The 25,629-nt window shown below is 46.1% G+C and overlaps 1 protein-coding gene across 2 annotated transcripts in view; it reads left to right on the top strand.

Annotated features, from left to right (window-relative positions):
* The window catches only part of LCMT1 (leucine carboxyl methyltransferase 1), a 70,379-nt gene that overhangs the window by 18,915 nt on the left and 25,835 nt on the right, over positions 1-25,629 (top strand). For both annotated transcript variants that reach the window (XM_050773840.1, XM_050773839.1), the window contains exons 3-5: positions 2,393-2,514; positions 10,915-10,991; positions 21,264-21,325. In XM_050773840.1, the coding sequence (XP_050629797.1) occupies positions 2,393-2,514; positions 10,915-10,991; positions 21,264-21,325 (261 nt within the window). The remainder of the gene's footprint in view (positions 1-2,392; positions 2,515-10,914; positions 10,992-21,263; positions 21,326-25,629) is intronic.

The raw sequence follows: 25,629 nt of genomic DNA, 5'->3' as shown, positions 1-25,629 counted from the left end.
CAGTAGGCCTAGGCTTAGGAGATTTGGCCCTTAAGATTCTTCAACAGGGCTGGGTGCGGTGGCTCACTCCTGTAATCCCAGCACTTTGGGAGGCCGAGGCGGGCAGGTCACGAGGTCAGGAGATGAAGATCATCCTGGCTAACACGGTGAAACCCCATCTCTACTAAAAATACAAAAAATTAGCCAGGCGTGGTGGTGGGCACCTGTAGTCCCAGCTACTCAGGAAGTTGAGGCAGAAGAATGGCATGAACCTGGAAGTGCGCCACTGCACTCCAGCCTGGGCAACAGAGCGAGACTCCATCTCAAAAAAAAAAAAAAAAAAAAAAAGATTCTTCAACAGAGTTGGGTGTGGTGGCTCACGTCTGCAATCCTAACGCTTTGGGAGGCCAAGGCAGGTAGATCACTTGAGCTCAGGAGTTCAAGACCAGCCTGGGCAACGTGGTAAAATCCTGTCTCTACAAAAAATAAAAAAAAATTAGCCAGGTGTGGTGGCTTGTGCCTGTAGTCCCAGCTACTTGGGAGGCTGAGGTGGGAAGATCACTAGAGCTCAGGCAATCGAAGCTGCAGTGAGCTAAGATTGTACCACTGCATTCCATCCTGGGTGACAGAGCGAGACCCTATCTCAAAAAAAAAAGAGTCTTCAGTAGATTTATTTTCCTCCCCAGCTCACAATATACATAGGGTTGGCCATTTAAGTATTTATTTATTTTGAAGCTTGCACCAACAGGCAACTTGTTCCAGAACATAACTAGAATATTGTTTCAGATGCCTGCCCCTTAGAAACTCCAGAGCGTAAAGAGAAGTCTGTATCTGGACATGCATGTGCCATGTGCAACGTTTGTTTGGCAGCAGCCTGAATGTGTTAAGTCCCCAGTTGCTCTTTCCCAGACAACAGAGTATGCAGGAAAGGTAGTCATTCAGCTCCTTTCTGGCTTAGCGGTATAAAGCTTGAGAGGGAAGAGATGGAGAATTACTTTTTGTTGCCTTATTTTAGTGTTAATGACACTATTAGGCTCTGCAAATAATTTCCACCAATGAAGTCAAAGGCTTTGAGACAGGAGCCTGCCTTATTCTCAGCCAGATTGAGAAATTGACCAAATGACCATAATTCTTGTGTGTGCAGGGAATCTTGGCCCTCAGATTGGATCCTGTAGGTGGGTTCTATAAGAAATGCCAAGAAATTTTAAAGTGGTGGTTTCTGAAAACAAGGACATGCAATTTTATTTTGCATTCCCTCCCCTGCTTTTGAGGAAGATTTCCTAACAAATGCTGCACAGGCAAAGACCCCCACCCCATGCCCTGGCAGCACCCCTCTCTTCTACCCTGGACTTGAACCTTTAGAATGCAGCCAAATTGGAGTGCCTCCTAAATGGTGTATGGTGACGACATATTTCCCCCAATGTCCAATCCATCACGGATGATATCTCTGTAAAATACAATAGAAATGATCTAGAAAAATAAAATGAAAATGACATACAATGTACAATTCCAAATCATTTATTAGTAGATCGAACAGACTTGAAATTTCTCTGTCAAATTGTAATAAAGTTTCTAAATGCTATCAGGTTTTTTTCTTAAAATAGGCACATACTGTTAACAGCCATGCATATACTTTGAGCAGCAGAGTTTTAGAGCACAGACAGACCTTGTGGTCTTTTCTTCTTTATTTCCCATCTCCTTTTCCCCAACCCCCCACCCGAAAACTTAACAGTGGCGCAATCTTGGGCCACTGCAACCCTCTGCCTCCTGGGTTCAAGCAATTCTTGTGGTCCATCCTCCCAAGAAGCTGGGATTACAGTTGTGCACCACCATGCCTGGCTCATTTTTGTGTTTTTAGTAGCAAGCCATTTTATTAGGCAACAATTTGCTGGTCTTCTCTGTGACCCCCATTTTACATAGAGACTAACCCATTCAGGGTGGAGGTGAAGGGAACAGGATAACAAATATAGCTTCCTTTGTGTTAACATTCATCTGCTCAGTGTCCTGACCCATAATATTATTTTTCATGTGATCTCACAATTTTCAGGTTTACCTGAGTCCAGAGTAGCTTTCAGTATAGCCATGAAAGGCACATTTCCAAGATGGACTTCAGACGTTTCAAAGTAAAACACTTATTTTTCATATATAAAAATATAGCTCGTTTTTTCAAAGGCAGTTAATTGCTTCATGAAATAGATTGTACTTACCTTGGTTCAGATGCCTTTAACAAAAACAACAACAACAAAAAAAAGAGAATTTGAAAGTTGCTATTTCTCCCATCGAGTCTGCAGATTAACCTCTGACACTGCAGAAGGGTGCATGCTTTCTGATTTGCTCTTCTGCTGGGGTGGGCTTCACAGGGATAATTTCTGTCATCTCTGTGTGATAGCTTGTTTCTGTGTCCACCCCTCAGGATATTTTGCTCGAGTCCATGGTGTCAGTCAGCTTATAAAGGCGTTTCTACGGAAGACAGAATGTCATTGTCAAATCATCAACCTTGGGGCAGGCATGGATACCACCTTCTGGAGATTAAAGGTATGTTCAAATTCCCCTCCTCCCTCTCCAAGTGTTTAGATTTCATTTTTGGAAGATTTTCACCCTTGGCCGGGCGCGGTGGCTCAAGCCTGTAATCCCAGCACTTTGGGAGGCCGAGACGGGCGGATCACAAGGTCAGGAGATCGAGACCATCCTGGCTAACCCGGTGAAACCCTGTCTCTACTAAAAAATACAAAAAATTAGCCGGGTGAGGTGGCGGGCGCCTGTAGTCCCAGCTACTCAGGAGGCTGAGGCAGGAGAATGGCGTAAACCTGGGAGGCGGAACTTGAAGTGAGCTGAGATCCGGCCACTGCACTCCAGCCTGGGTGACAGAGCGAGACTCCGTCTAAAAAAAAAAAAAAAAAAAAATTATATATATATATGAAAAGTTCTGCAGCAAAAGCCTGTCTCCCACCCCTGTCCCATCTGCCTAGATGCGCCTACGACTGTCAGTCCTGTTTTATCTCACCAGGGCCCTAGAGACAGATGTTTTAGGTTGTCTCTAATTGTTGTTACAAATGGAGCTATAATAAAAACCCTTATATTTCTCTCAGTATGAGTAGAAATATGTCAGGAGGAAAAATTCCACCAGTAGAATTGCTGGAATGGAGAGCCCATGCATGCATTTATAACTTTTTTTTTTTTGAGCCAGAGTCTTACCCCGTCACCCAGGGTGGAATGCAGTGGCACAATCATGGCTCATTGCAGCCTCGAACTCCTGGGCTTAAGCGATCCTCCCGTGTAGCTGGGAGCACAGGCATGCATTACCACATCTGGCTGATTTTTAAGTTTTTTGGTAGAGACAGTGGTCTCACTATGTTCCCCAGGCTGGTCCTGAACTCCTGGCCTCAAGCAGTCCTCCTGCCTCAGCCTCTCAAAGTGCTGAGATGACAGGCATTAGCCACTGCGCCCTGCCTACATTTGTAATTTTGACAGTAACTAAGATTTTGTCAGGATAATGGCATCTTGGGTAAAATTTGGAGATTTGTATGGCTAGGTGATGACAATATGTAGCAAAGCCATTTTGTAGTCTTTTTCTGATTTGGTCTCTTAACTGCTCTGTTAGAGTATGAATGCAGGTCTAATTACATTCTCACAGGGAAAGAAAACTAGAGTGTGGTCTTTAACTCCTGGGCTTAGTTATTTTATTTTATTTTTTTGAGACAGTCTTGCTCTGTTGCCCAGGCTGGAGCGCAGTGGTGCAATCTCAGCTCACTGCAGCCTCCACCTCCCGGCTTCAAGCGATTCTTCTGCCTTAGCCTCCTGAATAGCTTGGACTACAGGTGCACGCCACCATGCCTGGCTAATTTTTGTATTTTTAGTAGAGATGGGGTTTCACCGTGTTGGCTAGGCTGGTCACAATCTCCTGACCTTGTGATCTGCCCACCTTGGCCTCCCAAAGTGCTAGGATTACAGGCGTGAGCCACCATGCCTGGCCACCTGGGCTTAGTTTTTATAGCCAAACCGTTTCCCTACAAAGTCCTCACTGATTGGCCAGGCATGGTGGCTCACGCCTGTAATCCCAGCACTTTGGGAGGCTGAGGTGGGCAGATCACTTGAGGTCAGGAGTTAGAGACCAGCGTGGCCAACGTGGTGAAACCCTGTCTCTATTAAAAATACAGAAATTAGCTGGGTGAGGTGGTGGGCACCTGTAATCCCAGCTACTCGGGAGGCTGAGGCAGAAGAATTGCTTGAACCCAGGAGAACGGTGGTTGCAGTGAGTCGAGATCATGCCGCTGCACTCCAGCCTGGGTGACAGAGTGAGACTTTGTCTCTGAGAAGAGAAAAAAAAAAAGTCCTCACTAATTGCTTTTTTTTCTTTTGTAGGTTTGTACAGATTTTGCTTGGTTCTATCAGGTCCGTCATATGACAGTAATGGGTACGTGCGTTTCTCCAGATTTTTTGCGGATGTTGACCAAGACCTGCTTATCTGTTTTGTCCCTAATCAGTTTACCTGATGTGAAGGTCTTTGGTCATCAGAGCTGTCAACCCTTCTCTTACTAAAGTGAGAAATCAGTGACCTCAACAGAGTGTAGGTATTTGTTTGCCTCTGCATTCTCTTCTCAAGATATAATCACTAACATGAAGTGTTTTTACATACGTGACCTCATGAATTAACTCGAGAACTCTGTAAGGGTGTTTTGCACAGATGAAGGAAATGGGACTGCAAGATTGTCTTCCAGGATCCTGCAGCCAGAGGCTCTGGGGCAGGGATCAAGCATTGGAATCTGCCCATTAAACTCCACATTTCTTCCTCTTTCCCCTGCACACAGCCTCTGGTTTTTCAGGAGGGTGACCTTCCCTTTTCTGTAGATCTGTTGTGTCTTTGTTTTTCTGTCATTGTTGTTTTTGAGACAGAGTCTTACTCTCTCACGCAGGCTGGAATGCCATGGTGTGATTTGGCTCACAGCAACCTCCACCTCCCGGGTTGAAGCGATTCTCCTGTCTTAGCCTCCCTAGTAGTTGGGATTACAGGCATTCACCACCACGCAGGGCTAATTTTGGTATTTTTAGTAGAGCTAGCATTTCACTGTGTTGGCCAGGCTGGTCTCAAACTCCTGGCCTCAAGTGATCCACCTACCTTAGCCTCCCAAAGTGCTGAGATTACAGGTATGAGCCACTACGCCAGGCGGACGTGTTGTGTTTTTGTAATGAGTTGTCCCATGGTGTGGTGTGAGGAACCAGAGCACAGTACAGTGTGAGAGAATGTGCTATGTCAGTGTTAACAGAGGCCGCTGGAGAGATCCTGCCATTGGACCTGAGACCCCTTTGATTTGTTTCGCAGTTTGTTTTTTTTTTCTCCTGTCTTGTAGATGGATTAATAACTAATAAATCTGAGCCTCTTATTTCTGAGCAAAGTACCCTGAGGCTTACGTACCCCTCCTAAGAAAAAGGCAGTCAGTCAGTAATGAGGAAGGAAGACTGTATAGTGTCTGAAAGTTCTTTGTAGAAATGTTTTGGTTTTGATTGGTAGTTATATTGGGCTGAAGGCCTTTTTTTTGGTCTGAAGTTTCTTGTAAAATATAAATATATATATACATATATATATGTGTATATATATATTACATTTGTTTGCTTTTTTAGAACAGGTGTTACAAACTGTAGCCCAGGGCCAAATCTGGCCCACAGCCTGTTTTTGTAAATAAAGTTTTATTGGAAGACAGCCACTCCCATTTGTTTGCATATTGTGCTTCAGCAGCCATATGACAATTATAACAGCAGAGTTGCGTAGTTACAACAGAGACCATCTGGCCTGCAAAGGCTAAAATATTTACTTTCTCGCTCTTTACAGAAGCAGTTTGCCAATCTCTGTTTTAGAGGTATGTGCGTGTCTCTAAAAGCGTAGCAAAAACATTGTCTGTGGGTCTTAGTGTCTTATGCTGCACCTTCCAGCCGGAATGGTTCCTAGGTTGCACCAGCAGAAGTTTAGCTGTGAGTCATGGGTGTGAGCTTGTTCTGTAAAATCTCAGGAGCCCAAGACTGTACAGTTAAAGACTCCCATCTGCTGGCAGTGAGCAGGAACAGGACAAAGAACAGTCTTGTCACAAAAAAGGAATAAAGGGGCCAGATGCAGTTGGTCACGCCTGTAATCCCAGTACTTTGAGATGCCAAGGTGGGTGAATTGCTTGAGCTCAGGAGTTTTGAGACCAGCCTGGGCATCATGGCAAAACCCCATCTCTACAAAAAATTTAAAAAATTGGCCAGGCATGGTGGTGCACACCTGTGGTCCCAGCTACGTGGGAGGCGGAGGTGGGAGGATTACCTGAGTCCTAGAGGTTGAGACTGCAGTGAGCCGAGATTGCGCCACTGGACTCCAACCTGGGCATCCAAGCGAGACCCTGTCTCAAAAAAAAAAAAAAAAAAAAAAAGGAATAATGGGTGAGTGAAACACTTGAAGGGGTCTCTATTTCTTGGTGTCTCCGGAATTCTGTTTCCATAGAACCAAAGGATTCGTACAACCTATTTCTCTCCATCTCCCTGTGGAGGGAAGCAGGGTCAATTTTGGCAGTCTGTGAGGTGGTCAGCCATGTTGAGTCCTCTTTGGGTGCCCCATTCCTCCTGCCCTGTGGCAGCTGTTCCCAGTCTCGGTGTCTTCCATTCCAGTCAGTTGCATGCAGGCTATTTGGGGTGAAATGTCAAAAGGGCCATCAAGAATCACAGAATAAGAAGTTGAAGCATCACTTGTCACACACAGTCATTTTGCCCCCTTCTCAAGAAACAGGATCTTTTTTTTTTTTTTTTTTATAAGTTCTGGGGTACATGTGCAGAACGTGCATGTTTGTTACATAGGTACGCACATGCCATGGTGGTTTGCTGCATCCGTCAACCCGTCAGAGTCTCACTCTGTTTCCCAGGCTGGAGTGCAGTGGTGTGATCTCCGCTCACTGCAACCTCTGCCTCCAAGGTTCAAGCGATTCTCCTGCCTCAGCCTCCCGAATCACTGGGGTTACAGATGCGCACCACCGTGCCTGGCTATTTTGTAGAGATGGTGTTTTACCCTGTTGGCCAGACTGGTCTTGAACTCCTGGCCTCAAGTGATCCACCAGCCTCAGCCTCCTAAAGTGCTGGGATTACAGAATTGAGTCACCACATTGGCAGGTTGTCTTTTTTAAGAGGTCTGGGTGTGCCTTTTGTAAGCTGTCTCTGCTCTGACCTCTTATTCAGAAGTTTTACAAGGCTCGGGAGTGCTAATGCGTGGGAAAGCTCTTTAAAAAGGAAGAAGTCCCGTAAGAGCTGCGGGGCAGTATACTATCTTTCGTTCATATGCTTTTTTTTTTTTTTTTTTTTTTTTTTTTTTTTAGCACCAAGAAAATGTTGTTCTTGTTGTCTTCTGGAATTTTAGGTGATCCTTAACTTCCCATACCCTGTGAGCAAAAGTTCTTAAAAGGTGTTGTAGAAATTGAAATTCCTAGGGAAAGTTATTTCCATTTCCCCTCTATCCATATCCCTCAATATCCCTCAAGTAGCTTTTTTTTTTTTTTTTTTTTTTTTTTTTTTTTTTAGAGACAGAGTTTTGCTCTTGTTGCCCAGGCTGGAGTGTAATGATCTCAGCTCACTGCAACCTCTGCCTCCTGGGTTCAAGCAATTCTCCTGCCTCAGCCTCCCAAGTAGCTAGGATTACAGGCACCCACCACCACGCCCAGCTAATATTTTGTATTTTTAGTAGAAATGGGGTTTCACTCTGTTGGCCAGGCTGGTTCGAACTCCTGACCTCAGGTGATCCACCCGTCTCGGCCTCCCAAAGTGCTGGGATTACGGGCGTGAGCCACCGCACCTGGCCCCCCTCAAGTATCTTGAAATAGCTTCTGCATAACCCTACTCAGCAGGCATGGACTGTACCTGTAAGTGTGATCAGCTCAGATTCAGGAGCCCAGGTGTCCTGGGATGGCTTTTGTGACAGGATCTGGCTCTGTATCCCAGGCTGGAGTGCAGTGATGCAATCTCAGCTCACTGCAGCCGCCTCCTCCCAGCCTCAAGCGATCTTCCTAACTCAGCCTTCGAGTAGCTGGGGACTACAGGTGCAAGCCACCATGCCTGGCTAATTCGTATTTTTGGTAGAGATAGGGTATTGCTATGTTGCCCTGGCTGGTCTCGAACTCCTGGGCTCAAGCAGTCCTCCTGCCTCGGCCTCCCAAAGTGCTGGGATTACAGGTGTGAGCCACTGTACTTGTCCCTCCTTTTTTGTTTTAAAAAGATAAAGCCAGCTGGGCGCGGTGGCTCACGCCTGTAATCCCAGCACTTTGGGAGGCCGAGGTGGGTGGATCATGCGGTCAGGAGATTGAGACCATCCTGGCTAACATGGTGAAACCCTGTCTCTGCTAAAAATACAAAAAAATTAGCTGGGCATGGTGGTGGGCGCCTGTAGTACCAGCTACTCGAGAGGCTGAGGCAGGAGAATGGTGTGAACCTGGGAGGCAGCGCTTGCAGTGAGCCGAGATCGCACCACTGCACTCCAGCCTGGGCGACAGAGCAAGACTCCGTCTCAAAAAAAAAAAAAAAAAAAAAAAAAAGATAAAGCCCAGGTTGGGTCCTCTGGGATTCCAGCAGAGGACTGGTGTGTATGTGGGAGGGTGCTGTATCTTTCAGCCCTGATGTTTGCTTTTAAGGGTTACTTATCTACTAGGATATGGTTGCAGGTGATTTCTGCCCCCATCATGCTGTCCACAGGAGGTCTGCTATCCCCCACTCATCCCCTGGGATTCATCTATCCTTCCATACTTGTGCTTCATCTCCTGTTACTGTCTCCATGAATGGTTCTCTTACCTGCCCGGTTGCTCCAGTCAGAAACAAGGTGTCACCCTACCTTTCCTTTTCCTCCATCCCGTCCTCTACCAGCGAAGCCATCACCAGGTTCTGGATGTCAGCAGTCGTCTTTGTTTTAAAAAAGTAGTTCTGTATTTCTGGGATAAGTGGTGATGGGGAGAAGGGGAGAGGCTGGGCAGGTGGGCCAGGCTGTGGAGTACCTTGTTTCTTGCTGAGTTTTAGCAGTGTGCAGAGCTGCTGAAGGCCACTGGCAGCAGCTAGTGCAGTGCACAGCAGCGTGCAGCTTTGAGACACCAGAGGCGGTGCTGGGACAGTCTGGGTTGGAGGTGATAGAGCTCAGGAGGAGTGGAGGGATTCCAGAGGCATCAGTAGGGCTGAGGTACTGGGTGGCTGAATGGCGAGGAGGGCACGGAGAGAACACTAGGATGATAGGATGATGTGTGCGTGACTGGGTAGGGAGGGTGTAGCTACCAAGCAAGCCAGGTGACCCAGGGCTGTGTGTGCGCGCGCACGTGTGTGTGTGTGGTTGTGTGAGTATGTGTGTCTTTCATATTTGTTTGACTGCAGGCCACAAGAAGAAATGTTATATCCCGAGCAAGGGCCCCCATCTCTGTACTTGCGTCTGTAATAATAGAGGCACACACAGTGTGGATTTGAATGCTAGAGACCTCATTTTAGGGTGCTGCTTTCCTTTGATCCCCGCCCCACTTTCCTTCTTGCCCTGGGACCTTCTTTCCAGCACGTTGTGCAGTATTGAAAACACAATATACCTTCCCTTACTGTTATAGCTCATAGGCTCTTTGGATCCCCGTGTGATAATTTTACTAAGGTTGGGCCCTTTCCTGGGAGCCCCACATGTATTGCTTCATTAATCCTCACAACCCCATGAAGTGTTAGCATTTTCTTCCCTTTTCTTTTTTTTTTTATCTTTGAGACGGAGTCTCGCTCTGTCGCCCAGGCTGGAGTGCAGTAGCACAATCTCAGCTCACTGCAACCTCCACCTCCCGGGTTCAAGCGATTCTCCTGCCTCAGCCTCCCGAGTAGCTACTTTTTGTATTTTTAGTAGAGATGGGGTTTCACCCCCGTCATGTTGGCCAGGATGGTCTCGATTTCTTGACGTTGTGATCCGCTTGCCTCAGCCTCCCAAAGTGCTGGGATTACAGGCGTGAGCCACAGTGCCCAGCTTCTTCACTTTTCAAACAAGTAAATCCTGGCCCAGTGAGTTTACTGACTTTCCCAAGACCTTACAGCATATAAGTGGTGGAGCTGGTGTTTGAGCCCCTCCAGCTCCAAGAGTGCATGTTCTTTAATCTACCATCCTTCACTATCACAGAGAAAAATGTATCAGAGGCTGGGCACCTGTAATCCCAGCTACTCTGGAGGCTGAGGCAGGAGAATCACTTGAACCCGGGAGGTGGAGGTTGCAGTGAGCTGAGACTGTGTCATTGCACTCCAGCCTGGGTGACCGAGTGAGACTCTATCTCAAAAAAAGAAAAAAATATGTATCAGAAAATAATACCTTTAATATATGTGATGCTTTTGATACTAGCTGTTTTAACCTATTTCATCCAAAAATTAATGTTCGTCAAAATCTACTACATTGATTCCCTGACCCTCCTAATAGAGCTCAAGCTGACTTTTTTGTTGTTGTTACATCGTTTAAACTTTTTAATTTTTTTGTATGGGCAGGGTCTCACTGTGTTGCCCAGGCTGGCCTCAAACTCCTGGCCTCAAGCGATCCTCCTGCCTCAGCCTTCTGAAGTGTTGAGATTACAGTCGTGAGCCACTGCACCTGGCCTCAAGCTGCCTTTTGAAAATATGGAGTGTATTCTACTTCCAAAGCGCCTCTGAGCTCTCCCCACCATCCCAGCTGCCACCTCCTAGCTCAGGCTCATTCCTGGACCTTACCTTCTTATCTGGCTAACTCCTCCGGCGTCCTGACTTTTACCTTCATCTGTGCTTGCTTCCCTCAAATCGATTCATGAGTAATTTGAAAAACATGTCTGCCCATATCAGTCCCCTGATTTAAAATCCTTAAACACTGTATTGCTCTTAGGTGCCTAGTGCTTGATATATGGAAGATGATCAGCACATGTAAGAGTAAAGAAATAAAAAGTATTGTGTGTTTTTCCCCAGGATGAAGATCTTCTCCCAAGTAAATATTTTGAGGTTGACTTTCCAATGATCGTCACAAGAAAGCTGCACAGTATCAAGTAAGTGTGGTGTGGCCAGAAGAACAAGAGCCAGCTAGAATTCAGATCTAGCTCTCAAGAGGTGGCAGATCTGAATGCCAGAGACTTTAGGGTGTTGCCTTCCGTTCACTGCCTCCCACCAACTTTCTTTTGCCCTGGCTCTCATTCCAGCATGTTGTACAGTCTGCAAAATGCAATATACATTTCCTTATTACAGATCACAGGCTCTATGGTTCCCCATGTAATTAAAATTAACACGAGGCCAACCAGATTTCCCAGACAAGGATTTTGTTTTTAGGGCTTGTACTCAAGCACTAGGGAGACAGCGGAGGCTCAAGGACTGTGTTGTTGGCTCCCTGAAGAGGCTTGCAGGGATGTTTTTATTAGCGAAGCGTGGGAATTGACATCACGAGTAAGGTGTGCAGGCTGGGCCGGGCAAAGCACGTGAGGGGTAGGGGATGCGGGTCACTGTATCTGGTTGCGTTGGTTATCTTGATTAATGGGCCACTTGGTGGTCTGGCTGGCGGGACGAAGACTGTCAATCAGTTGTTCAGTGTTCCTTCCTGAGGTGGGACACTCCATAACCTTGGTTTCATATTTAGATTTCCTAAGGCCAGTTCCTGGAACTTTAAGTCGAAGGCATGGTTAAATATTATGAAGAAGCAACCCCATTCCATTTCTGTTCTATCTTTAGTTCCCTTGAGAGATTTCACCCTCTATTCTTAAGGAGAAAGGGCTGAAGATCTCATCTTCTGAAGCTACTTCCTGCTGAACAGGGATGTCGTCCTTGCCTCACTTCGAGGGGTGGGGAAATCTCTCACTGACTGTCCTAAAGACCTGTAGGGACTGGGGTGCTCCTGGGATGGTATGGGTTAGAATCCTTGGGCCATCATTAGCTTGACTTGGAGCGACTGAAACCTGAAAGACACAAACTTTACCAAAAGGTTAAAAACACAATACCCCAAAAGTAATAGCAATTAAATGACCACTTAGGGTCTGAAGAAAGGTAAAAACCATGTCATACTTTGTAGGTATGCACTGATGGAGTCCCAGATGATTTGAGCAGTAGAGTTATTGAGATTATGTAGCCAGGTAGCCTCTTGGTAAATCTTTACTTTTATTTTCTTTTGGAGACAGGGTCTCACTCTGTCATCCAGATAGGAGTGCAGTGGTGCCATCATGGCTCACTGCAGCCTCAACCTTATGAGCTCAGGTGATCCTCCCACCTCAGCCTCCGGAGTAGCTGGGAATAAAGGCACATGCCACCAAGACTACCTAATTTTTCTTTCTTTTTTTGTAAGTTTGTAGAGATGGGGTTTTGCCATGTTGCCCAGGCTGGTCTCAAACTCCTAGGCTCAAACGATCCACCCACCTTGGCCTCCCAAAGTGCTGGGATTACAGGCATGAGCCATTGTGCCTGGTCTTGGTAAATCTTTTGAACTTGCAGTTTAACCAATTCTGAACTGTTAATGTAAGAACAACAGATGTGGTTTATTACTGCGCATACCCGCCCTTGTTCAGCAAGAAGATAATCCAGGGCAAATCTGTTGTCTAAGGCAGCATTGGCTAGGGAGTGCAGGGAGGCTTGACGTCCTTTTATGGCTCTGCCTCTACTAGTTGCCAGTGTTTCAAGGGTTTGAAAGTTTCTCAAAGCCGCCTCACAGTGTGCAAAGCCATCCCAAGGGGCTGCTAAGGGGCAGAGCCACCCCAAGGGGCTATTCCAACTCCCGCCAAAATTAGCCCTATTGCCCTTTTAGGTTTCACATGTGTGATATTATGAACTGTTACTCCACTGGGACTTAAAGTACCTAACGTGCATTCCTCATTGTGTTGTACATTATGCACACAAGGGCACGCTAGTGCAAGTAACGGAGAGGTAAAATTGGCTGAGGGGTAGCTGTTGGTCAGATGGCAGTCTGGGTGTCCACAAAGGAACAGAATACCCCATGGGTGCACAAACTTACACAAGGCGAGAGGAGTTCAGGTGAGCAGCTAAGCTTTGGAGAGAGGTGTGACTGTTTTGGCGTGGGGGAAAAGATAGCCTTCCTGAACCCAAGTTTGATTAGGGTTTTTCTTTACTGCTAAGAGAAAACCCGGTGGGATTCCAAAGTAGGCGGTCCAGCTTCTCTTTTTTCCACCCTTTTTGGTGACCAAAGCGTTTAGCAGCCCAATGAGGTTTATACATTCAAAGGAAAGGGAGATACTTAGGTCCACAATAAGAGGTACAGAGGTTATTTTAGGTTTCCATACCTCCTTTGTGAAGTTGGTAGTTGAGCTTTTAGGGAATGGAAGAGGCAGCCCCTCTGAGCCTGGGGATGATGGTAGCACACCCAGCAGTTGGACAAATTATGACCTGAAGCTATAATGCTGGAAAGGTTGTCAAGAGAGATCATTTCCCATTTCAATGGATCCAGCCTACCCTGTGCCCCGATGGGGAGGAGTAGGAACAAAGTAAGGAGTAGCATCTTTATACCCAGCAGCGACAAACGAAGTCTTTACCTGAGGGAGGAGGCTGAGCAAAGCAACAGAATAATAGTGAAACAATTAGTAATATGAGGAAAAGTATTGGACTCAAGATCTCTAACCACATTACTTCTCCGATGATGAATTGGCTCTCCTGAATTTGAGGTCTTCCACAGGTTTTCAGGAGGAAGATGGGCCTTCTGGGCGAGTCTGGAAACATTTAGGAGAAAGCATTTCTGATTGGGAGAGGTGTACCCAGCTAGTGATTCCTTGTGACTTGGCTGCGGATGGAGTGGTCAGGGTCACCCAGTAAGGGCCCTGCCATTTAGGCAAGGGGTGGTTCTCCGGGGAGCCTGCCCTTCCAGTCTTTAGAAGGACTTGGTTCCCTGGATTAGCTTGTAAAGGGGTTTTCCCATCCTTAGTGGGGACTGGTAGGATTTTGTTTCTGTACTCTGAAATCGCTTTTTGAATCTGTCCTAAATTGATACTGTAATTTTTTATGTAATTCTTCACGTAACAGGAGGTCAGTGGTGGGGAAAAGCCTCTGGTAGATCATCTCAGAAGAACTAAGTCTTAGTCTGCACACAGGGGCCCTGCGGACCCTAAGAAGACTGGGAGCATCTTAACCCAGGGCTCGCGTGGCTCCTAACAGAGTTTGGCTGGAGTCGTCTCAAGTGTATGGTTCATCTTAACTTTCCCTGATGGTTGGGGTGCCAGTTCATTATCCTATCAAAGACTGAATGCTATCATTCAGTCTTTGCATTCTCAAGAGGCTTATCTCACAAGCCAGGCCTGCTGGAGTGTGTTCTTTGGGCCCTGTGCATTGATGCTGTGAGTCCTCATCATCTGTGGTTGGGAGTGAGGTTGCCATGTTCAAAGTCTGACATACCCTCAAAGTAATATCCAGGGTGTCTAATAAGAGAGCTTGGTGTCCCTTGACTTCTAACCCAGTCTGAACCTGGTGGGGAGTCATAGCTTCTGTATATTGTCCCCGTGTCAGCCTAGATGCTTCACTAAACAGCAGGGCAGTGGCTGCCACTGCCCTCCAGCAGCCAGTCCAGTTCTGTGCAACTGGATTTATCTGTTTTGAAAAATGAGCCACTGACTTCTGAACAGGTCCTAACCTTTTAGTTAAGACTCCCAAAGCTGTTCCTAGTGTCTCACAAACATATAAGGTAAGTGGTTTTTCTCAGTTGGGGTGTCCAAGGGCGAGGGCTTGACCCAGCTCAGTTTTTAGGGATTCAAAAGATTGTTGACATTTCTTCTCCCAGTCCAAGGGCTCTCTTTCTTCCCCTTTTTGAGTCTCACGTGGGGCTTTAGCTGTCAGGCCATAATTTAGAATCCAAATACAATAGAAGCCCACGATTCTCAAGAAACCCTGGGGCTGCCTTTTTGTTTGTGGGACCAGCAATGAAGTGATTGCTTTTTCCAGTCCACAACTAGTGTTTGGGCTCCTGGAGTCAGAATGAACCCCAGATATTAGAACTTCTGTAAATAAGTCTGGGCCTTGGATGAGGCTGACCTTGTATCACCGCTCAGCCAGGAAATTCAAGGTTTTAATGATATTAAAATCTGAATCCTGCCATGTCTGTCTGACAATGAACAAGTCATCCACATATTATAATAAAGTCCCATTCTGTAGGCTTAGCGCCCTGCATTCCCAGAAAGGTGAGGGCCTTCCCGGAAGCCCTGGGGAAGCACAGTCCATGTGTACTATGTGGCTTTCTGGGTATCAGGGATTTCTCCATTCAATGCAAAAAGATACAGGGATTCTAGGTGGAGAGGGCTACACAAAAGAAAGCATCCTTGAAGTGTAGTAGATTGAAAAACTGAGCATCTCCAGGTATCTGAGCACAGACAAGCTTGGGACCAATGTTGGGTGGATGGGAATGACTGCCTCATTACCCCGCTTCAAGTCCTACACAAACTGATATTCTCCATTAGGCTTTTTAACAGGGAGGACTGAGGTGTTGCCTGGGGACTGGCACGGTTTAGCCCTTGCTGTAGGAATTTGTGGAGTAATGGCTGAACCCCGTTCAGTGCCACAGGTTTTAGGAGGTACGATTTCTTCCATGGGTAGCCCATCCCAGGCTTCAGATCTGTCTTTGCTGGGGAAGCTTTATTAGCCTGTCCTAGGACTGAAGTGTCCCATAGGGAAGGGGTGACGGGATCCTTGCTTTCTTTGGGTATGTTTTGGGTCTCAAGTTCCTTTCCATTTAAGAGTGCTAGCAGGTGGACTCCCTGTCCTGGCTCTGCCTCTACCTGCAGTCTGTCCTCTTCCAGGGAGGTGGTGGCTCCCATTTTGCTTAATAAGTCTCTACCCAGCAATGGAGTAGGACATTCTGGGGAGCATACAGAAATGAGGAGAAATAAGCCTAGACATGGCCTCACAAGCAAGAGGGAAAGTAAATTTTCTTACCTTAGGACACCTGTCTATTCCCATTACCCTGCAATTGCAATTGGAGAGGGGGCAAATAGGCTGGGTCAGGACAGAGCAGGCGACTCTGCTGTCCACAAGGAACTCAGTTTTCCTACCTGCCACATCAAAGGTGACCTGAGGGTCCGTGGTGTGATGATGATGGAGTGTGCTGCAGTCGGAGCCAGGGTGCTGTCAGGCGGTGTCTATCAATCTCATCTGAAAGCTTGGTGAGGAGTGGGGACTGGCCAGGGTTGCCTGCCGGCTGTCCTGTTTTATGGAGGTCAGGGCAGCCTCTCTCCCAGTGACCCTCTGTCCTGCAGTATGTACATTGGCTCCATCCAGAGTTGGCTGTCTTCGATTGGTTGGTCTCCTGGGCCTCCTAGGGTTACCCTCAGGTGGTGGATGAATTAGGGCAGCCAGAAGCTGTGCTGTTTTGGTCAGTCTCCTCTTCTCATCTGCCATCTCTGTCCTGCCTGTTATTGAAGACCTTAAAAGCCTCCTCTGCCAAGGTCAACATCAGGGTCTGGGGTCTGGCCTCCAAATTTTCTGTAATTTCCTTCTAATGTCCGGAGCTGGCTGAAGGATAAAATGCACAGCACGTGATGCCTCCGCTCTGCTGCCTCCAGGTCTGCATGGGTGCATTTCTCAAGCGCTTCAGGGATTCTATTGAGAAAGACTACTGGGATCGCCTCCTTTCTCTGGGTACTTTTCTTGACCCTGTCATAGTGTACAGGTTTGACTATACATTTCCTTCTTCCTTCAGTCAGGCAGGGGACAGAGTGGCTTATTCTAGCTTTATCTAGGTTTTCTCCATAGTCTCACTCGCATGGAGACTGTGCCTGGGACCGCATCTCGCCCTACACGGATGACTGCATATTGGTGTTTAGTGACTACCTAGATATTGGCATATTCCTTAGCCTTTTCAAATATGTGTTGCTTTTCATCAACACTGCAAAGTGACCATAACATCCCGTCACATCAATGAAAAGGTGAAATTTAGTCTAACAAATTCATCTCTAAACTTACCAGGATCCTCTGAAGGTCTACCAAAGTGTTCTTTACATAATCCTAGATCCACCACCAAAAAAGGAATGTGCACCCTTGTCCCTCCCCTGTTTCCATCCATTTCTCTGAAGGGAAAACAGCCCTGGGCCAGTGGGGAAGCAAAAGAGGGTGCCTGTTTGGAGTCCGATTAGAGCACTATTGCGGACAGCACAAAGGTCCCCTCCCCAGGAGGCCTGCTTAGGATAGGGAGGGAATTCCGGGAGCCTGAGGCTGTGGAGGTCCACTTCCTCAAGTTCCTTCAGGAGGAACCTGGAAATAGGGGCCACACACACCTGACAAGAATCCAGTAGCTTTGGGTCCTAGCATAACTTCATAAAAGCTTATATCTAGTTATCTCTCCCCATTTCTCTGTCCATTCACAGAATAGATCTGGCTGTAAGATAGTGTTAAAACTAGGAGATCCACTTCCACCCATGGCCATTTTTCTTGATCTAATGTGTACTAGGGCAGGTTGTATTACAGAGGAAAATCAGTTTCTTTTTTTTTTTTTTAATTAAATTTATTTTTTTGAGACAGAGTCTCACTCCATTGCCCAGGCTGGAATGCTATGGTGCAACCACAACTCACTGCAGCCTCAACCTCCTGGGCTTAAGCGATCCTTGCCTTAGCCTTCCGAGTAGCTGGGACCACAGGCAGGCACCCCCACACCTGGCTCCTTTTTCCTGTTTTTTGTAGAGGTGGAGTTTTCCTGTGTTTCCCAGGCTGGAGTTTCTTTTTCTTTAAGCCATCGGATTTGGATTCCTTCCATTTAGAAATGATACATCCCAGACGTGAGTCTTGGAAGATGCCTGGGGCATTGCCCATGACTGTAGCCCCTGTGTCTGCTTGTCTTAGTAAAGGGCCAGGGGCAGGGTGCAAGCACAGGTGTCAGGCGACAAGAGAGTTGGCTCCCAGCCCCGCACAGCACAACAATACAGGTCACACGAGAGGGCAGGTGTGGCCAGTGAAGAGAACTTCTCCCCAAAACGGAGTGCTAGCTTGGATGGGTTCTTTTTATTCTTCAGCCTTACACGAGGTCCGGGTTCTGCTGACCAGTGTCCTGCATTTGGTAGTAACCGAATGACAGTCAATAAGATGTTGAATGAAACACACAAAAAGAAAAACAGATCAGGGCATGAGCTAGGCAAACTCCAGCCCCATGTGCCGTCAATTCTCCCCACACAAAGGCAGCACCCAGAGTCCTTAGGCTCGAACACTGAACAGACAGAGAAGAGCTCACAGGCTTCCGTTCCCCCCAGGTGTGGCAGAGGGAGGGAAAGCACTGAAAGACTTGAAGTTGACAGAGGCCGAAGCCAGGGTGCCTGATAGTTCCTGCCAGCCACGTCAGTCCGTCCTGCACGGGTGTCTATTCAGGTTGAGCCAATGAAGTTAAAAGTGAAGGAAAGAAAGCAGAAAGGAAGAAGGAAAAAGACAACAAATAGGGGACGCGAGGGAAGAGAAAGCGTTGTCTGGGGCGGGGGTGGCGAGGAGTCTCTCGGAGACCGGAGGAAAACTCACCAGTCGCGGTGGCAGTGCTGAATCAATGGGGCCTCACTCCGGCCCACTGGCTCATAAGCCTCCCCTGCGGGGCGGGTAGTTGTTCCTTGTGCTCCTGCCTGGCTCACCGGATAATCTGTTATGGCACCAAGCAGATTTCCCAGACAAGGCTTTTAGTTGGGGGCTTGTGCTTGAGCGCACAGGGGGACAGCAGAGGCTCGAGGGCTCAGCGACTGGCTCCCTGAAAGAGCCGGGAGAGGCATTTTATTAGCGAAGCCTGGTAACTGACATCAGGAGAGGGCATGTAGGCTGGGCTGGGCAAAGCATGTGAGGGGTAGGGGATGCGGGTCAGTGTATCTAGTGGCTGATGGTTATCTTGGTTAATGGACCACCTGGTAGGCTGGACAGAGGCAACAAGGCTGTAATCCAGCTTGTTCAACCCCAGGCCTGCCGGTGGGTGACATACGGGCATGTGACATGCGGCCCAGGACTGCTTTGAATGCAGCCCAACACAATTACGTAACATTTCTTAAAACATTATGAGATTCTTTTGTGACTTATTTTTTTTAAAGCTCGTCAGCTATTGTTAGTGTTCGTGTATTTGTGGCCCAAGACAGTTCTTCCATTGTGGCCCAGGGAAGCCAAAAGATTGGACACCCCTGCTGTAAATCAGTTGTTCAGTGTTCCTTCCTGGAATGAGACACTCTGCTGCCTTGGTTTGACATTTAGATTTCCTAAGGCTAGTTCCTGGGATTCTTTAAATAGATCTGGTTAAACATGAAGAAGGAGCCGTATCCCATTCCTGTTCTTTTTCATTATGACTCTCCATCCATTAATGTAGTTTCCCGGAACATTTAAAAAGTGACCCCATATTTTCATAATCTGAATTTGTGTGTCTTTTGTTTACTACTTTATTCCAAGGGCATGTAGAAAGTTACCTGGCCTTGGCTGGGCACAGTGGCTCACACCTGTAATCCCAGCACTTTGGAAGGCCAAGGCTGGTGGATTGCTTGAGCCCGGGAGTTCGAGACCAGCCCGGGCAACATGGCGAAACCTCGTCTCTACTAAATATACAAAAATTGGCCAGGCATGGTAGGTGCATCTGTAGTCTCAGTTACTTGGGAGGCTGAAATAGAAGGATCACTTGAGCCCAGGAGGTCGAGGCTGCAGTGAGTCATGATCACACCACTGCAGTCTAGCCTGGGTGACAGAGCAAGACTCTGTCTCAAAAAAAAAAAGTAAGTTACCTGTCCCAGAATAGATGTACAGTAAGTGGTTTTTTTGTGTATGTGACTGAATTAATGGAAGACTGAAGTTAGTTTACATATGAGATGTTATGGGCGCCATTCCGAGTCCAGTATCAGGGAGTTTACGGAGTTGCAGATGACAGGTTTACTAATGTGTGCTGAGAGCTTTCACAGCCTACTACCACGTTAAGTGCTTCACTTGGATTGTTTCATTCAGTCCTCACAAGACACTCATGAATTAAGTGCTGCTGTTATCCCCTTTTTGCAGATAAGGAAACTGAGGCTTAAAGAAGTTAATTTGCCCAAAGTCTTCTATCTAGGAAAGGGTGGAGCTGAGATTCAAACTGTGACTTCAAGCTCAAGATCAAGGAATCTTAATTGTTGGTTTTTTTTTTTTTTCGAGACAGAGTTTTGCTCTTGTTGCCCAGGCTGGAGTGCAATCTCGGCTCACTGCAACCTCCACCTCCTGGGTTCATGCGATTCTCCTGCCTCAGCCTCCCTAGTAGCTGGGATTACAGACATGTGCCACCACGCCTGGCTAATTTTGTATTTTTAGTAGAGATGGGATTTCTCCATTTTGGTTGGGCTGATCTCGAACTCCTGACCTCAGGTGATCTGCCCGCCTCGGCCTCCCAAAGTGCTGGGATTACAGGTGTGAGCCACTGTGCCTGGCCCGCATCTTAATAGTTTTAACTACAGTCCCTCCCCATCCCCCCTTTTAACTTAGTCATTTAAATAAAACCCTAATTCTTATATTGAAAAAAATGTGAGTAAACGTTAAAGTGTTTCAGCCATCCTTTAGAAAAGTCTGATCCTTACAAATTGGAAATAACTTTCAAGCTTTATTTTTTTCTGGATCCATGAAAATAATGGATCAGGCCTTATGTGCCTCCTGAGTTTACCTTTTCTTTTCTTTTATATTTAATATATTTAATTTTATATTAAATATGCTTTTTAAGTGATACATGGCAATTCTGATGCTCTGGGAACTCGAAAGTACTGGCTGGTTAGAACTCTGAGTGGAATAAGAGTAACTGGCTCTTGGTTAAGTCCAGAGGTGGTTTCCTGGGATAGAAAGTGTGTTGGTGTTTGGTTATGGTTGTTGGGATATTGATGCATATCTCATTTCTGATTTTTTGCCTATTCTGGATTGGGGGAGTTACCACATAAATGTTACTGAACTTTAAGTTTGTGTAAGAGTCCATTCTTCTGGCTACTTGTGACAAATAACAGGTAACTTTTAAAATTTGATTGAGAATAGGCAGCAAACTAGAGATGGCCCAAAAAAACATTGGAACGTTTGAAAAATTCTTGTTAGGCTATCTTTAGCTATTTCTAAGTCTAAATACTTCATGATCAGTTTGTGATTTGGACATCGGATGCCAAGTGTAATGCTTAGCCAATGTCACCTGAGACCTGTGTCCACTGAAGTTTTACTGTATGTGTGTAGGGTCAAAAGTGATTAAACTGAAGCCCTTTTTAGAGGGGCCCCTGCTTTGAACAATAGCAAATATATATTTGCCATTTTGCTAGTGAGTGTCTGCATTTGTGCAGTAAATGAGCTCATGAGTAAATTGAAGAGCAAATAGACTCATCTTTCTCCTCTTTCCCATCTTCCCATAGATGCAAGCCTCCCCTATCCAGCCCCATTCTGGAACTGCATTCAGAGGACACACTTCAGATGGGCAAGTATCAAGCTAATGCAAAATTGACTGTATCAGTATTTTTGCTTCCCACCCCTTTTTTGAAGATGGGGTTTGTGTGTTGGGGGGGGGTGTGTGTGTGGTGTTATACAATGTATTGTCAACTGAAGAATGACGAGGTTCGTAAATTTGGAAAGGAGAGCTTGCTTTCTCAGAGAGGGTTGCAGCCTGCAGGGAGGCCATTCTAACAGGCTAGGAAGCACAGCTTCCTGCCAGAAGCCAACAACAGATACTTTGAAGGAGGGGCAAAAGGAGGAGGAATTTATGCTCAGCCGGGTGGGCGAACATACATATTTAATGAGCTATAGGAGGAGTCATGAATATTTATGAAGGGACAACTGTGTGCATGTGCGGTTGAGCTTCACACCCCATCATAGGTCCCATGTACCAAAAAAATGGCAGTGTTAGCATGATCCAAGGGTGGAGGTTTTGGCCCTCTGACATCAAAAGGTGAGGCAGAGGACACAAAAACCCGCATCTTTCGGAGACTGGCCAGAACCACTCCCTGTTCTGTGGTCTCTTATCAGGAAGGAATGCTGGTTGACTGTTTTGAAGTGGCCAAAGAGAAGGGTAGCAGTCAGGCAGCTGGGTTGGATGATAGCAGCAGTAGAGTCTTCTGAAAGGGCTGGTTGCTGTTTAGCCCTTAGGGAAGAACGCCTCCAGGCAGTTAGTAAGCAAGGGGTTTAAAGGAGGCATCTTACCTTCCATCCCCACGTGGCCAAGAACTCAGTTTTCAAGGTCGCTCTGGGATCCTCTTGGTTCAGGTGGCTGGGGGGCTTAGAATTTTATTTTTAGTCTACAGTAGACTTTTGCTGATACATTTACATTTGTGTTGGGGTTACCACGAAGGAATTTTCAACGACTTTCTGTATGACTCTTCTTAGATGTCCTTAGGTCTCTAATCTTCAGTCTTTCTGTAAAGACCTTGAGTTAGTTGCCAACATTTCAAAAATAAACTTCTCATGAAAAATCTCGATTTCTAACTTTCCTTGGAAAATCAGAAGACGCGGTAACATTAGGCCATGATTTCCACAAGGGAACAATTAAATAGTGTCTGCCTCAGTTAGAGGAGTTGCCGTCTTCCAGTTCTGTCCCCACCACTCTCTGGTATCTTACACTTGACCTGCTTCACTCAATTCTGTTACCTGCTTGGCCCTGGCAGTCAATTTTCCCCGTTTTTTCCCTCAACTTTTAATTATGATTGTGTCTTTACAATGGTTTTCCCATTTCTGAGCCTTTCAAATTATGGGTAAATCTCTACCACGATTTTCCGTTATTTTCACTTTTGTCTGAGAGAACTTAAAGGGGTTTATTAGTAATTCAGATCAGAGAACGTGCAGAGAGGACAGCCTTCACCAATGGTCAGCACAGGTAATACCGTGGGCATCAGGTGACTAGATGAGCCACGTCCTTTTATTACAACAAGTAGGGACATGAGAGGAGGGAAAGTGTTCTCTGAGGCGGGGGTGGCAAGGAATCTAGGCTTTTTCTAGCCCGCTTCGCCAGATTCTTCCAACCTCTACCCATTACCCAGTTCCAAATCTGCTTCCACGTTTTCAGGTACTTGCAGCCACAGCCCCTCTTCTCAGCTTCTCAGTACCAGTTTTCTGGTTTAGCTTATTTTGTGCTTCTATAACAGAATACCTGGGACTGGGTACTTTATAAAAAGAACAGAGACTTAGTACAGTTCTGGGAAGTTTGAGGTTGAGGGGCCCACATCTGGCCAGGACCTTCTTGCCGTGTCATCCCATGGAGGAAGGTAGAAAGGCAAGAGAGCATGACTGTGTGAGAGAGAGGTGAAGGAGTGCAAACTCAGAACCTACTCATAATCCCAAGATAGTGGTATTAATTCATTCTTTGGGACTGAATCACCTCTTAAAGGTCCTACCTTTCAACACTGTTGCATGAGGGATTAAGTTTCTAACACATGAATTTTGGAGGGACACATTCAAACCATAGCACCTGAACACTGGGTATTGTGATTTAAAATTTTTTCTACCAGTCTGGCTGGGCGTGGTGGCTCATGCCTGTAATCCCAACACATTGGGAGGCCGAGGCAGGTGGATCACCTGAGGTCAGGAGTTCGAGACCAACGTGGCCAACATGGTGAAACCCCCGTCTCTACTAAAAATACAAAAATTAGTTGGGTGTGGTGGCAGGTGTCTGTAATCCCAGCTATTTGGTAAGCTGAGGCAGGAGAATGGCTTGAACCTGGGAGGCGGAGGTTGCAGTGAGCTGAGATCATGTTGCTGCACTCCAGACTGAGTGACAGAGTGAGATGAGAGTCTATCCAAAAGAAAAAATTTCTACCAGTGTGGTAGGCCAAAATGATGCCCTATTATTTTATTTTATTTTATTTTATTTATTTTTATTTTCTTTTGCTGTATTTTATTTATTTATTTATTTATTTTATTGTTTATCTTTATTTTATTTTATTTATTTTATTTTATTATTTTATTTTATTTTATTTATTTTTTTGAGATGGAGTCTCCCTCTGTCACCCAGGCTGGAGTGCTGTGGCTTGATCTCGGCTCACTGCAACCTCTGCCTCCCAGGTTCAAGCAATTCTCCTACCTCAGCCTCCCGAGCAGCTGGGATGACAGGCAAGCGCCACCACACTCGGCTAATTTTTTTTGTATTTTTAGCAGAGACGGGGTTTCAGCATCTTGGTCAGGCTGGTCTCAAACTCCTAACCTTGTGATCTTCCTGCCTCGGCCTCCCAAAGTCCTGGGATTACAGGCATGAGCCACCATGCCCCACCGATGCCCTATTATTTTTTTAAAAATGTATGTAACTTTGAATGCTAGTGAGATGGAGCATCTTTCCTTTGTTTTATTGGATGTGGGGACCTCTTGTAAAGTTTTTCATTTCCTTTTAACATTAGTTTGTAGTTTCTTTCCTTTTCGGTTTATAGGAACCCTTCATAACACATTGATGTGTTCTTTGATAAAGGTCTGTTGTCAACTTTTTTTTATTGAACTTTTTTCTCGTTCTTTTACTTACCTGTTAACTTTGTGTCTCGTCGGTAAATTTTTTACTCTGGTTCTTTATAGTTTTTTATTTTGCCATCATGCCGGGAAAGGAGAATTTGAATAAAAATGTGAATGAAAATTTGGGCAAACTGATAGGTGATCTTAAAACTGACAAAAATATTTGTTTAAAAATGGCCTTGTTTTATCAAACCTACAAGGCTGTGACGGTAAGAATCACCATTATTTATTTATCAATCAGTAAGAAAGGAAAAGTGCTGACACTTAAGCTGACACATCACCAACTGTTAGATGCATCCTGATTTCAGGAATGTTAAAATGTGAAAGGATGCATCTTAGAATTGATGATGTATTTTTTTAAGCTAAAATCTGCTTAGGGTAAAAAATCAAAAGTGTACAAATGGACACACAATGAAAAGTCAGAAGGTGTTTTTTTAAAAAGGAAGGCCGAGTATGGTGTCTCACACCCGTAATCCCAGTGCTTCAGGAGGCTGAGGCAGGAGCATTGCTGAGGGCACCTAGTGAGACCCTGTCACAAAAACATTAAAAAAATTAGCTGGGCATGGTGGTGCACGCCTATAGTCCTAGCTACTTGGGAGGCTGAGGTGGGAGGTTACCTTTAGCCCAGAAGTTGGAGGCTGCAGAGAGCTATGATCGCACCACAGCACTTCATCCTGGGTGACAGAGTGAGACCCTTTCTCTCAAAAGAGTGAAAAAGGGAAATTGGGTTCTGTTACCCCCTTGCTTAAAACTCCCTACCGGGCAGAACCCATGTTGTTCATCAGGCCTCTATGTGCCTCCTGATTTCCCTCCCTCCCTCCCTCCCTCCTGCCCTTCCTTCCTTCCTTCCTTCCTCCCTTCCTCTATCTCTCTCTCTCTTTCTCTCTGTCTCCTTCCTTCCTTCCTTCCTGCCTTTCTTCCTTCCTTTTTGAGACAAGGTCTCACTCTGTTTTTGCTCAGGCTGGAGGACAGTGGTGCAATCGATCACAGCTTACTGCAGCCTTGAAATCCTGGGCTCAAGTGATCCTCCTGCCTCAGTCTCCCAAGTAGCTGGTGCTGCCACACCCAGCTGATTTTTATTTTTATTTTTTGGAGAAGGTCTTGCTGTGTTGCTCAGGTTGGTCTCGAACTCCTGGGGTCAAATGATCCTCCCACCTCGACTTCTCAATGTAGGGATTACAGGCGTGAGCCCCTGCACCTGCTCCTGATTTTCCCTTTGACCACAGTAACTATGATCTAGCCACATAGATACCTTGCTGTTCTGTGACTGTGCCAAGCATGTTCTTTCCCTCAGTC

The sequence above is a fragment of the Macaca thibetana genome, chromosome 20 (genome assembly GCF_024542745.1).
Source record: "Macaca thibetana thibetana isolate TM-01 chromosome 20, ASM2454274v1, whole genome shotgun sequence".
Taxonomy (NCBI): domain Eukaryota; kingdom Metazoa; phylum Chordata; class Mammalia; order Primates; family Cercopithecidae; genus Macaca; species Macaca thibetana.
Note: the sequence above shows the minus strand (reverse complement) of the source record. Positions and strands in the feature narration are given on the sequence as shown.